Source organism: Phaenicophaeus curvirostris, chromosome 7, assembly GCF_032191515.1.
Source record: "Phaenicophaeus curvirostris isolate KB17595 chromosome 7, BPBGC_Pcur_1.0, whole genome shotgun sequence".
NCBI classification, from domain to species: domain Eukaryota; kingdom Metazoa; phylum Chordata; class Aves; order Cuculiformes; family Cuculidae; genus Phaenicophaeus; species Phaenicophaeus curvirostris.
In genome coordinates, this window is record NC_091398.1 from 20,359,942 (window position 1) to 20,372,048 (window position 12,107).

Sequence of the window (12,107 nt, forward strand, 5' to 3'; positions counted from 1 at the left end):
TTGACTAGGGTACTGCCACACATGACACATCCCTATTTTCAGAGGAAGAGATCTGCTCATGAGTCATGTTTGTACAGAAATGGTTCTAGGATGTTAAAGCTTAAAATTTGTCTTAGTTATTCTGACAGAAAAAGCATTTTCTAGTTATTTAATTTTGCTGCCTACTTTTGTCTACTTCTAAGATACTATTTTGAATGCAGAACTGCAAGTCTAATCTGGAACTCCCACCAACAAGTGATTTATCCAGAATACCACACTGAAAAACTCTGAGCTTCCTGACTGTAGCTTATGGAAGACTGCATAAACACAGTCACAGCTAGTATCAAACTACAATGCGTAACAAACTTCCAAAAAAACACACAACACTAATTCAGTCATTGTGCCTTCCTATAAAAGATAATTTCAGTATGCGTTATATTAATACTGCATTGACTGCATTACTTCTATCAAGTTCAGTTTCTTATTATCCACCCAAGACAAAAGTAGAAGAAAAAGAATAACCCCTTTTGAAAGGTTTAGGTGGGCAGAATCATAATTCTTATAGCACACTATGAGGTTTAGTAAGTGTTTCTAATGAATTACAGCTTTTATAAACATATTTATAAGAAAAGATAGGAGTCATTATTTTTAAAATTATTCTAAGGCTTTTATTTTAAAGAAATGATTTTTTAAAGCTTACGTTTAGCCAAAGAAAAACATGAAAAATAAGTTTTGTTATTAGAAATAAGCATCTTAGGTATATAAAATAATACAAAAATTTCCCGTTGCAAGCAAATTGCACTAAGTCTAGGGACAGAGAATTTCTGTTATTTACACAACAATCTTTTAACAACAACCTGAAGTCTTAAAGAAAAGATAAGCTCTTATTATCCATAAGTACACGCAAGAGGGGAATATAAGAAAGCTATGCAATACCCCAGATCGGAATCAGAGTGGAGCTGAAGAACTGATGGATCAGTATCCCAATGCAGCGTCCTGATACCCCAGGTTGAGCAATCATGCAGCATTAGCAAAAAAGGCCAGAGATTAGTGAAGCAAATACACACTATGAAATGCTAGAGTTACAGTAAGCTTATAGTTATTTCATTGTTCACAAGAAACAAAGCAACGCAACATCAGTTAAGGGATATCTGGTCAACATTCAGTGCAATAATACATGCAGTAAATACAAAAGTTAAAAAGCAAACACAGAATTTGGAGCTCTTAGAAAAGAAATTATTTTAAAGAATGAATGCTAGAAGATCCATACAAAAACATAGCCTTTATGAGAGGCAAATGAAATATCTCAAATGCTGACAAAGGCCATGAAAAACATCAAATTCCTTTAAAAATAGGTTCAGATCTGTTCATGTCATATGAAGACAGATTTGTCAACATAACACAATCTTGCCCACAGCAGTAAATGTGGAAGAAACTATCATACTGGTAAAGGAAATGAGTCAACACAAGCTTTTTGGTAGAGGGGCAAAAATGCATTTCCACTGGGATAGAGAACTGCTAGAGTTTCCTAGATGTGACATTGCAGCAATTATGGGTTAAGCACTGCCTTGGGCTTATAAGTGTCATCTGATTTAGAGCCAACTCCATTTAAGATATTTAAATCTCTTAGAAATAGTGGGCTTTATATTAACAAGACATTTCAAAGTCCTGCATAATAATTAGCAGAATATTTCCATTTCAAATCACTTTTGTATCAGAAGAAATATGAAGGGTGAAATAAATCTTCCCTCTCCCTCCATTTTTAGCCTTCATGCCTTCACAAATTTTCCTTTAGCCTGCTATCAGGATTAGGCAGAATATAAAATAAGCTTATAAGAGAGATTAACAGTTGAACATGCATGGGTTTTATGAATTTCTTAGATACTACTGTATTTTTTTAAAATCATGTTTTATGATAAACAATAACAACTAATATTTTACTATGATAAGTCAACAAAAGGTAATTTTCCATTTCCATCCCACACATGGTAATGTTCTTATAAACAAGGCACAGGATATCTAAAGGTAAATTTGATCTCAAAAATGTACAGGCGATGCCATAAAACTTCATAAATACAGATGTGTCATGCACTACCCCATTCTTGTAGAAAGCATGCATCAGAATAATAATTAATTATAGTTTATTAAAGAAATAGAAATTCACTGTCTTCATATTTAGCAAGTCATTCTACATAAGCACGGATGCAATAGCAGTTAATACCTCTAAAACCTTTCCATACCTGTTGTGCTTCAGAAAACACACCATTTTACCAAAAAGTTAACTACTTTGACTATCCTTATTCTTTAGATTTCTATTTTTCTTGCCCAACCCTACCCCACCTCCCGACCTTCTTTCAACAGTTGCTTCAGTGGTACTGAGAACAGCCTGCTTTTTAAAACAGTTCAGGTCAACAAGCAGGACAAGCTATATAGTTAAATACTTCACAGAGATATACACTTCTACAATAATAGTAACATTCTGAGATAAAACTCACCAATTACACACGTAACAAAATGATATAAAATACTAATCCTTTTGCTTTTCAGATGTTTGTTGTGCCTTAAGTGAATTCATCTACAAGCTTCAGTGGACAGAAATGCCTGTTCTTCCACATATGCCCAAACTTCTCTGTATTCAGGTATATTTCTAACACTTCCTGTATCTCTAAAAATTATTTTCTGTGTTTAAAGTAATTCTGTGAAGCATCCACCTAACCTAAAAGTAAATCAACTGTATTAATGTCCAGTCTTGAATTTATGCTCTTAACTGAGGAGAAGAGAGAAAGAACAGTATGAAACTGGGAACCAAAACTCCTTCCTGATGAAAATGAAGCAAGACAGATGGAAGGAACTGCAGGAACAGTCTGAACACTGTTCTATTAATTACTAAGTAATTAAAGTTGCTGAGAAGATTCAGCATCATAGAGGTGAAAACACTAAACTACTAAAGGGGAATATCTTTACAAAGTATAATTGCATTACGATCAGAGACCATGGCCACAGACAAAAAAACCGCCAAACTGAAAAAATACACTAATATCTCAAGCATAGTGGAACAACTCTGGCTTTCTAACACATCTCACACTGATATGAAAGTCACCTGTGAAAAGCCAGTGATATCACACAGTTCCACTTTTCCCATTAACTTTCAGGTTCAAGTATATGTGTCCATCAGGGATGCTGTGCATTGTACTGATATATTAGCATATAGACACTTTTACGAGGGATGAGGAAGAATATTAGCTGGTGGTTGGAGAATAAGCAAGGAGACTCTTAGCAGTGACTCTACGCAGCCTGCAATTTAGCTGTACATTCATACCTCCATGCCTTCAAGGCCACTGTCTTTTTATGCTTCAACATCTGGGAGATAGTAAAGAAACACATTTAGTTTTAAACTTTGCAAATTCGTGAAGTTGCAGAGGCTTAGGATACGACTTTTCTCAAGGCTTCATAAAAAATGAATGCATAAAACTATATGTTACCACGTTTGGGAATGCACAAAGAGCACAATACACCTATGAGGTGGAGATAAGTTCTGTAAACAACACAGCATTCAGTTACAGATATGTGGCCTATACATGTTGTTTTATATCGAATTTAAATTCTGGATGAATAGAAGAATTTTGCTTTAAAAAAGGCATCATCAAATAATTTTTGGTTTTGCTTTTAGACAGTGAATTTAAATATAAAATGGCAATTTTATAAGCAATAATCAGATATCAAGTAATTTAAAATATTGTTATTCCTCAGTTAAGAAAAAATTAGGTTTGTTCTTTATTAATATGACCAGTGAACTTCAACTGCACAGGGAATGAGCTATGTGCAAGATCACAACGGGACACTGTTAAAAAGCATTTGGGTTTCTGTCTGCTGCCTGATGTACTCTCTGTTTTAACTTAATGGGTGCTACTTAGAAATAGACATCTTGTAACCTTTTTTCAGGTCATTATGATCTTGAATATTTTCAGATTAAGGTTGTGGATATAGTTATGCACGCATAATACACACATATAAGATGTTACTGCAGTCTTTTTAGAAGGTGTTTCAAGGTGGTTTAAATTTTAACTCTTTCTCCAAATGATCTACTCATAAAAGCACAAAAGTAACAGGTAACTGCTTTAGTAACTGTAGTTTTACTAAACTTCATCCACAATATGTACTCAGTAAATTTTAAGTACATTAATTTAATTTGCTGACAAAACATAAGTTTCCAAAACTAATCAGGTAAATCCTGCTCTTATCCATAGACTATGCATGGGAAAGAGTAGAAATACCTTTTAGAAGTAGCATTTCCCACCTTATCGCCCATTTGCTGCCACTCTGAATTCACAGTTTAGCAGAAATATTTACCCGACTCTCTAAAGCAGCGTATCTTGAACTGTCATGCACAAAAAATAAGTCAAATAGATGTGGCAAGTACTGGAACTGAAAAAAACCAACTATGGCTGTATTAACATGGTGCTATGTTTTGGCAAAATGAGAGAGATTGTGAGTGGTACAGTTGTGCTACAGGGTTTGCTGCAGAGTGAAATAACAAGAAATACTGTTCAGAAAAAGGAAAAAAATTAAATCAGAAGGCAAAATTTGTATATAGTACCTCTTATTAGACCAACTAGTATAGAGGGGAAAAAGGAAATTGCCTATAATCTATACGCAATCTCCTACAGAAGAAGCTGAGTAAAGCCCAGAAGTTGGACTTCAGAGTTTTTGATTTTCCTGAGACCTTCATGCTTACAAGAACATTACCACAAGACATTCAGACTCGTTTTACTTTAAACTTGCAAGTGTAAGCAACTCTGCATTAATGTTGGTGATTTCAAATTAGGAAGTGTAGCTGCATTTCGAATTTTACTGTAAAGCGCTTGTGTAAAACAGTCACTGTTCACAGATTCAGTAACACTGTAACCTCATATTATTATATTATAATCAAGTAATTAACCTTGATCTCTTATAAAGCTTAATTGTTCATAATATGATAATTAAGCAAAAGAATATGACAAGGAAAGTGACATACCTAGATCCAACAGCGCCATCACCAGAGTCCTGGCTTCCAGCCTCACTTGGCGTACTCACAGATTTGGAAGATGGAGAGGTAGGAGGAGGGACTAAATAGTGAAACAGACAGGTATCCGCTGTTACTACTCGCAGAGGTTGCACAGCTTAGGATGTTTTCAAATTAATTTAACATGAAGTATTAAAAAAAAAGTGATGGCAAAACAAAAAATACATGGATGAAAATGAACAGTAGAAAGAGAGGGGAAAAGACCATGTTAACAACTCATGCTGGACTTTCATGCAATTGTTTGGCATTTATGTGTCTGGAGCATATGAAGAGACACGGAGGGGAAGACATTTAAGTGAAAATGAATTGAAAAAAATATTTTTAAACTGAACTTCTGACAAATGATGGCATTGATTTTCAAAGGGTAATTTCCACCAAATCATGTTGCTTAAACATAGAAGCAAGATAGTCTGTAATACAGCTTTGATACCAGTTTTCCTTTAATTAGACACTGACTGTATTTAACTGGTAATTTTGTTTCAAAATATATAATCATCGAAACATACCTCCCAAAAAGTGGCTTTGTCATCCAGCATACTGTTATTTTTGCTCTAGTCTGAATCAAACTAACCCAAACTTTGTATACTACAACAAAGTTTCTGTTGTTGGGGTTTAAGGGATTTTCAGGCTTTCTTTCTTTTTACTTAACAAACAGCCTAATCCTGTTATGTTAAAATGTTTTCTTAATAATTAGCTCATTATCAGTATGTAGATGAAGATTGTGATTACTGTTTAAAAAGCAACATGTTTTCTGGAACTGTTACATAACAGTGAAAGATATCATGCAATCTGATTCAAACACAAAGCTATTTTTGACATTTCTCTCAACTTTTAAGAGTGAAACTCATCATTTAATAAACAGATTTATGCTTAAGAATCAAAGTGTGTTGAAGATCCTCATGTACTTCATATTTCAGCAATGTAAAACATTCATAGAACACATTCACTCCTTAGCAGCCTTTAAAAAGAACCTTTAACCAACTGAACATAAGTTGTGTACACCAACTGGTATCCAGTCTGTCAGAGGCCAGGCAAGGGAAAATTCTGACTTTAGATCTGCAATATTTCTACAAAATTTCCTGAAATCAAAGGTATATTGCAAATTTTGAAGAATGCTTCCATCCCATATCAAATACAGCTGTGACTCTGGTTAAAAATTCTACCCTTAATATATAAAATCACAGTGAATACTTCACTTTATTCATTCGTCCTCCAGGAGAAACTCTTGTATAGGTCTAGCGTTACATCTCATGAATTCATAGAAATACACACTTAATACATATATCCACATAAATAGGGTGTGTATGTTGCCACAATTTATACTAAAGGACACGCCCATAGGCCTTTCTATTACTCCATTATTTTTGTGCGCTATCAGAAATGATGTAATTTTCATGTCACCCTTTCTTAACCAAAGAGGTGACATCAGAAACCTGTCTTGTTACTAAGTAGGAACCAGCTCCAGCAAGCACGGCCAGAAGGCTTCGGCAGCTCAGTTCTGATCATACAGTGCCCTCTTGCGGGGCAAACTTTTCAAGAAAGTTTTCCCACTAATGAGATGAAACCTAACAACCAACAGTTTTGGGAAAAGAGGAAGCGGAAGTCCACCTGCCCCAACAGAGAATGAAACTCTACTACCTTCTGGAAAGTTATTTTGGTTCACTAACTTATGGCTTCTTACATAAGAATTACGGTAGATACCAAAAGCACACTTATGTTACTGAGGTCTCTTCTCCTATAAAAGATCTGCCCCTCTCTGGCAGGTAACAAGACAGTAATTGCCTTAGGAATTTTTAATACAACTTTCTATGAAGGAATCTAATCTGAAGCTATCCATCCACACCAACAATGCAAGCTCAGGCTATCTGCACACCAAGGTGGTCAGCTGTGAGTTAGCTTCAATTCAGGTGTACAATTGCCGTACTTATTGTACTTTGCCAGTATCCAGTCAGCAGAACTACTGAGAGCTAGCAAGTAGGACATTTTAGCTTGATTTAGGATCCAGCTCAGATCTGGGTATATTGAAGGGAACAGAATGAATCCTCTGTGAAACTGTGCATATTGGAGGATGAGGTTAAGTAGATGCTCAATAGAATCAAATGCAACACTTGCAAGGGTGTGCCCTGGTCTTGCATGCTAGTACTTGAAACAGCTTTCCATGAACAGCTACTCTAAGTCCCTGCAATGACTGGCCTTGAGGATCAGTTATCCTGTGTTTTTTAGATTCTCTCTAACAGATTCAAAAAAACACCAACAACCATGATATGTATTTCTGCAAGAGTCTTACCATCTGCCTTAGCAAAACCTCACACAAGAAAGTGTTCAACTATTAGTCTGCCAAACACGATCTCTAGTAGGTTAAGAACTGAGGACTTAAAATGCTGTACACTAGTGCTAACATAGCCCAAATGCAGCATCTAAACTGCAAGAACAGGTTGAACTACTAAATGCGACTGCTGTGGCTCTTGGAATGGGAGCAGCTATAATGGTTCTCCATTCTCTTTTGAACACATCAGGACTATGCAAAAGCAATTATGAAGATGTAGTCACAATCTACTATATCCATAACAAATTACCATAATCTTTTATTTGCAAATCCAGTCGAAACAGATCCTCACCACTGAGCCCAAGTTTTAAACGCCTTAGATTTCAGGGCCAAAGACAAGAAGTGGAGTTGAATTACCACCCTCTTCGCTTTCATCTTCCAGAGAGCTGTGGCTATGTACAGGCAAAAAGCAACGACCAGTATGGTAACCCATCCAAGAGTGGGGAAGATAGGAATCATCATCCCTGACAGTGAAATTTTATACTTGACCTTGCTATTACTCCAAAGTCAGTCAGGTTTGTGAGGCAAGGGAAACTAGGGTGTAAATGATGCAAAAAGGAAACAAGCCAATTCTGCATAAAAATATCAAAACTAAAATTTGGCATTATGGAAAAAGAGAAAGGAAAAAAAATACAGGAGAGTAATATGCAGGGAAAACAGGAAAAATAAAACCCAAAAAATGCTATTTACATATTTTAACTGAAAAACTCCAAATAATCTACTAAGTGTAAAGCGTATCTTTCACAAAATAGCATTAATGTGTACTGAAGCACATCATTTAACATTTATAACAAAGATCATGCAGAATAAATAAAACAGTACACAATCCAGACATGTAACCCACAAAAAAATACTGTCCAGAGTATATTATTTGCTAACAAAAGGCAAACAAAAACCCACTACCACCACTAACAAAACCCGGAAAACCATACCCTCCAAAGTAACCCAAACAAAATCCCCAAACATTTATCTCAAACTAATGTTAACATCCCTACCAACAGGAGACTCAGGTGTCAACCCCATGCTCTGAAGCAACGCTTCAGCTTCTCTTCTCTTCTTTTCAAGATCAGATTCTTCTTGTACAGGAAGAACATCTTTCTTCTGATCAGTCTAAAAATAATTCAATAATTAAGTCATAGCATTTAACAGGTATTAAAAACTTATGCTTCTTTTGTAAGATCTCCTAGATTCTTTTATGCTACTGAAATCTACCATCGTATAGGTTAGATGTTTTACTGTAGTAATTTTGATGGTCCTTTCAGTAAATAAACTAAACAGAAAAGAATCACTGATTTTTTTTAGCTTTGCTACTGTCTTCAAAAGACACAACATGCAGAAGTGCCTTCTCGTTTGTCAAAGTGATTGACACTATATAATATCAAGAATACCTTTTTACACTAATGCTAAGCACTGTAAAATGCAAAGAATGAAAAAAAAAAAAAGCATTATGTACCTGTGTATAAAAGTATTTTAAAGACACACTCATATTATTCCAATTTTGAAATGACAATAACCGTATCAAAGAAAACACTGTAGTGTTAGAATTACAGTAGAGAGTCACCCCTCTGTTCAAGAAAATATTAGGACCTTTGGTTAATTAGGGCACATATTAAGAAGTGTGCAGCGACTAAGAAATATGCTTAAGATGTAAAAGTGATGACTGTATTTGTGTACTTCAAACCATTTTTTAAAAAAAATAAAGCCATGACCAAGCTGATTAGTGACAAGGCTTTCTTTCGGACCTCAGTTTTTAAAAAAATACAGAAAGTCTTAAAAAACTTGAAGTTAACTTCAAGTCTACAGGGCATTTAAGATTTAAGTAGTTTTCTTTGAGTTCTATTACTGCCTGCTAGATTTCATGAAAAAAATTACACCCCTGTAACTCAGAAATAACACAAGCTCTACTGTGAATGATGCTGAACATTTGCTGTCTTTCCAAGCTCATTTAACTGCTCATTGAATCTCAGAAGTGTAATTTATAGTTCAAGGTGTTCACAACTCTGTCATGGGCAAGTGGATATAGTTATAAATTTAAATTGAGGATGCAAACACAAGTCTTTGATAGAAGCAGCAAAATCTGGAACTATTCTATCCCTGTGCCATAATTAAAGACTAATTCCTCCTCACATGGCTGCACATGATGCTTCTAATCTACTGCACAATTACTTTTAAAAAAGAAATTCCCAAATTTCAGAGCAAGTTCTCAACTGATAAGCTATTGAACCACATGTACACAGGCAATACATTGTAAAAAGGTCATCTGAACATAATTTGAGGTATTTCCTTCTCTTTGCCCAAATAATGTAGCTGGCAGCTTCCCAGTTGTCATGATTTAGAACACCTACAAGACCATAACCAAAACCCTCAAAGGAGTCTCAAAAATCACCTAAACACATTCCAGCAGAAGTTTCACTTGTGAGATATAATCGGCATTCAGGAGAAACACGGTAATAAATAACTGACCGTCACATACTTTAGCAGAGAGAAGTCCACAAGTCTGTTAACAAACTACATCTGACACACAAATAGCATATACATCCCAAAGGCTGATCCAATTCTAAAATTCAGCCTAAAGAACAGGAGAACGCAGCATGTTGTTTGTACAACAATAATACTGAGAGTCAGACAATTCATAAGGACATCCTCAGAACTGTGCTTTAGAAATGAGCTCTCCAAGTAACACCATCACAACTCATTAAGCAGAGATTTTGTGCAATACTTCACAGTGATTTCATTCATGTCCCACGCACATAAGTGGTTTTAGAAATCCACGCTTTATGCAAGTGTAAGACTTAAAAAAAATTATTAACCTACCATGCAAATGATTCTAGAGAAAACAGTAAGTGTTTGCTCTTATCAGAAAAGAAAAAAAGCTACATTTGCATTAGCAATCCACCACTACACAGACACTCCCCAAGTAGCACGCAGCAAAAGACTAAGTGAGCCTGCCTTTAAAGTATGGCCAAGTTACATATGCAAACAGTCAAATTTCGAAGTGAAAATTATTTCTTACTTCTTTTTTCTTTCTTTCTTCCTCCTTTCTTTTCTTCTCTTCTCTGATTTGAGCTAATCGTTGCTTCTTGCGTTCCAACTCTGCCTTCAGTTCACTTTTGTCAGACATGGCTGCAACACCGATCAACAGAAATGATATCATTATTTGTCTTTGGTTTGGGTTTCTGTCTTGTTTTGATGATAGCAGCTTTCCTTCAAATAAGCTACCATTAAAGGAACTCTGCAGTTAACTAAAACCAGAACTATGAGAAGTCTTAAAATAAAAGTTAAACAAAAAATTAAAAAATCACATTTCTATTTCCACATTTAATTCGCTTAACATATTCTCAATACTAAAGGGGTTGAATTAAAAGAAACAGACAGAACTACACTACGGTGACAGCATCCCTTCCTAAGGTAACTCTGACATTGCTAGAAGGAAAAACGTTTTGAAAAAAAACATTAGGCACCAAAGATGAGATCATCCGATCTTGGTGTAGGACTCTTACAGAGCCAACAGCAAGGAGAGTACAAACACAACCGCTATCTCTTAGTTTTGCACTTCAACACCTTAAATATTCGCATACTACAACTCAGCAGTATGTAACCTATATATCGTCCTACATACAGCTGTAGGTGTCACAGTACAGATTTATTAAAAAAAAAAAAAATCGATCAGGATTACTATAAATTGCAAGGCAAAGCAAATACAAGTGTAATGTCCAAAAAAAACCCCTGTAAAATATGGGCATTATCAGGTTTTTTTCCCCAAACTTTTTGCATGCTGCTAAGAAACTGGTTGATCTTTTAAATAAGACAAAATGTTTTGCTACGTAACTAACTCAAGTAGAGACAAAAAGGTCAACAACGAAGTGAGAAAAAAACCCTCTTCAGAACTTCGAAAAGACTTAGAACACAGGTATGAAAAACTGTGTGAATGGTCTGAGCGGATAAAAGCTTAACTTTACTATTTTTAGGTGAATCCAAGTAAGTTGAGGAAGTTACAGCGGTTCTACAACAGACGAGGGATCTACAGACGCTTTTGCACTGAGCTGGAGAACAAGGAGGGCAGGTTAAGCATCAGTAATAGAACTATTCACTAATACATAAAAGGAACACTGCACAGCACGCCTAAGCACCGAAAAGGCTGTGAAACGACGCAAGGCTCGCACATCCACCCCACTATCGGGGTAAACGTACACATTTCTCCTTGTCATCTGCGAACATTTAAGTAAATAGACACCCTGTCGGCATTTTAAACCGGCACCGCCGCCGGGAAGGCGGCCTCCGTGAGCCGAGCCCTCCGGAGGAGCCCCCGGAGCCGCCGCAGCGGGGACCCGCGGGACCCCCGCGCCCGGACCCTCCGAACCCCCCGCTCGCCAGGCGGGACCCAGAGGCCGCGCCCCCGCGCCGGGCCCGGCCGCCGCCCCGCGGCGGGCGCCGAGGGACAAAGCGGCTCCCGCCGCGCGGAAGGACACGGAGGGTCGGGACGGGCCGCGCCTACGCACCCTCCCCTCTCCCCTTCCCCAGGGTTCGCACCGTCGGCGGGGAGCAGGTCGGCGCGGGGAGCGACGCGAGGACGAGATCCTTCCGCAGGCGGGGCCGCCGGAAGAACAGGAGCGCCGGGGGGAGTGGGGGGTGAGGCCGGCGCGGCCGCGCGCAGGATGGCGGGAGCTGTAGTTTGGGCGGGGGGGTGGGGAATGTGGCGGCGGGGAGCGAGCGCCACCGCCTGGCCGAGGGGGGCGCTGC

General features: G+C 37.4%; 1 protein-coding gene across 3 annotated transcripts in view; it reads right to left on the reverse strand.

The window, feature by feature from the left end:
- Nucleotides 1-11,916, reverse strand: part of DYNC1I2 (dynein cytoplasmic 1 intermediate chain 2) — a 28,225-nt gene extending 16,309 nt beyond the window's left edge. Inside the window, exons 1-5 of one of the 3 annotated variants that reach the window (XM_069861139.1) lie at nucleotides 11,898-11,916; nucleotides 10,381-10,490; nucleotides 8,363-8,477; nucleotides 4,994-5,084; nucleotides 916-975 (exon numbers count right to left, since the gene is read on the reverse strand). In XM_069861139.1, coding sequence (XP_069717240.1) covers nucleotides 916-975; nucleotides 4,994-5,084; nucleotides 8,363-8,477; nucleotides 10,381-10,488 — 374 coding nt within the window. In that variant the 5' untranslated portion in view covers nucleotides 10,489-10,490; nucleotides 11,898-11,916. Of the gene's footprint in view, nucleotides 1-915; nucleotides 976-4,993; nucleotides 5,085-8,362; nucleotides 8,478-10,380; nucleotides 10,523-11,897 lie in introns of those variants that run through there. The other 2 variants (XM_069861138.1, XM_069861140.1) reach the window with 2 other exon arrangements.
- Nucleotides 11,917-12,107: the final 191 nt, after the last annotated feature.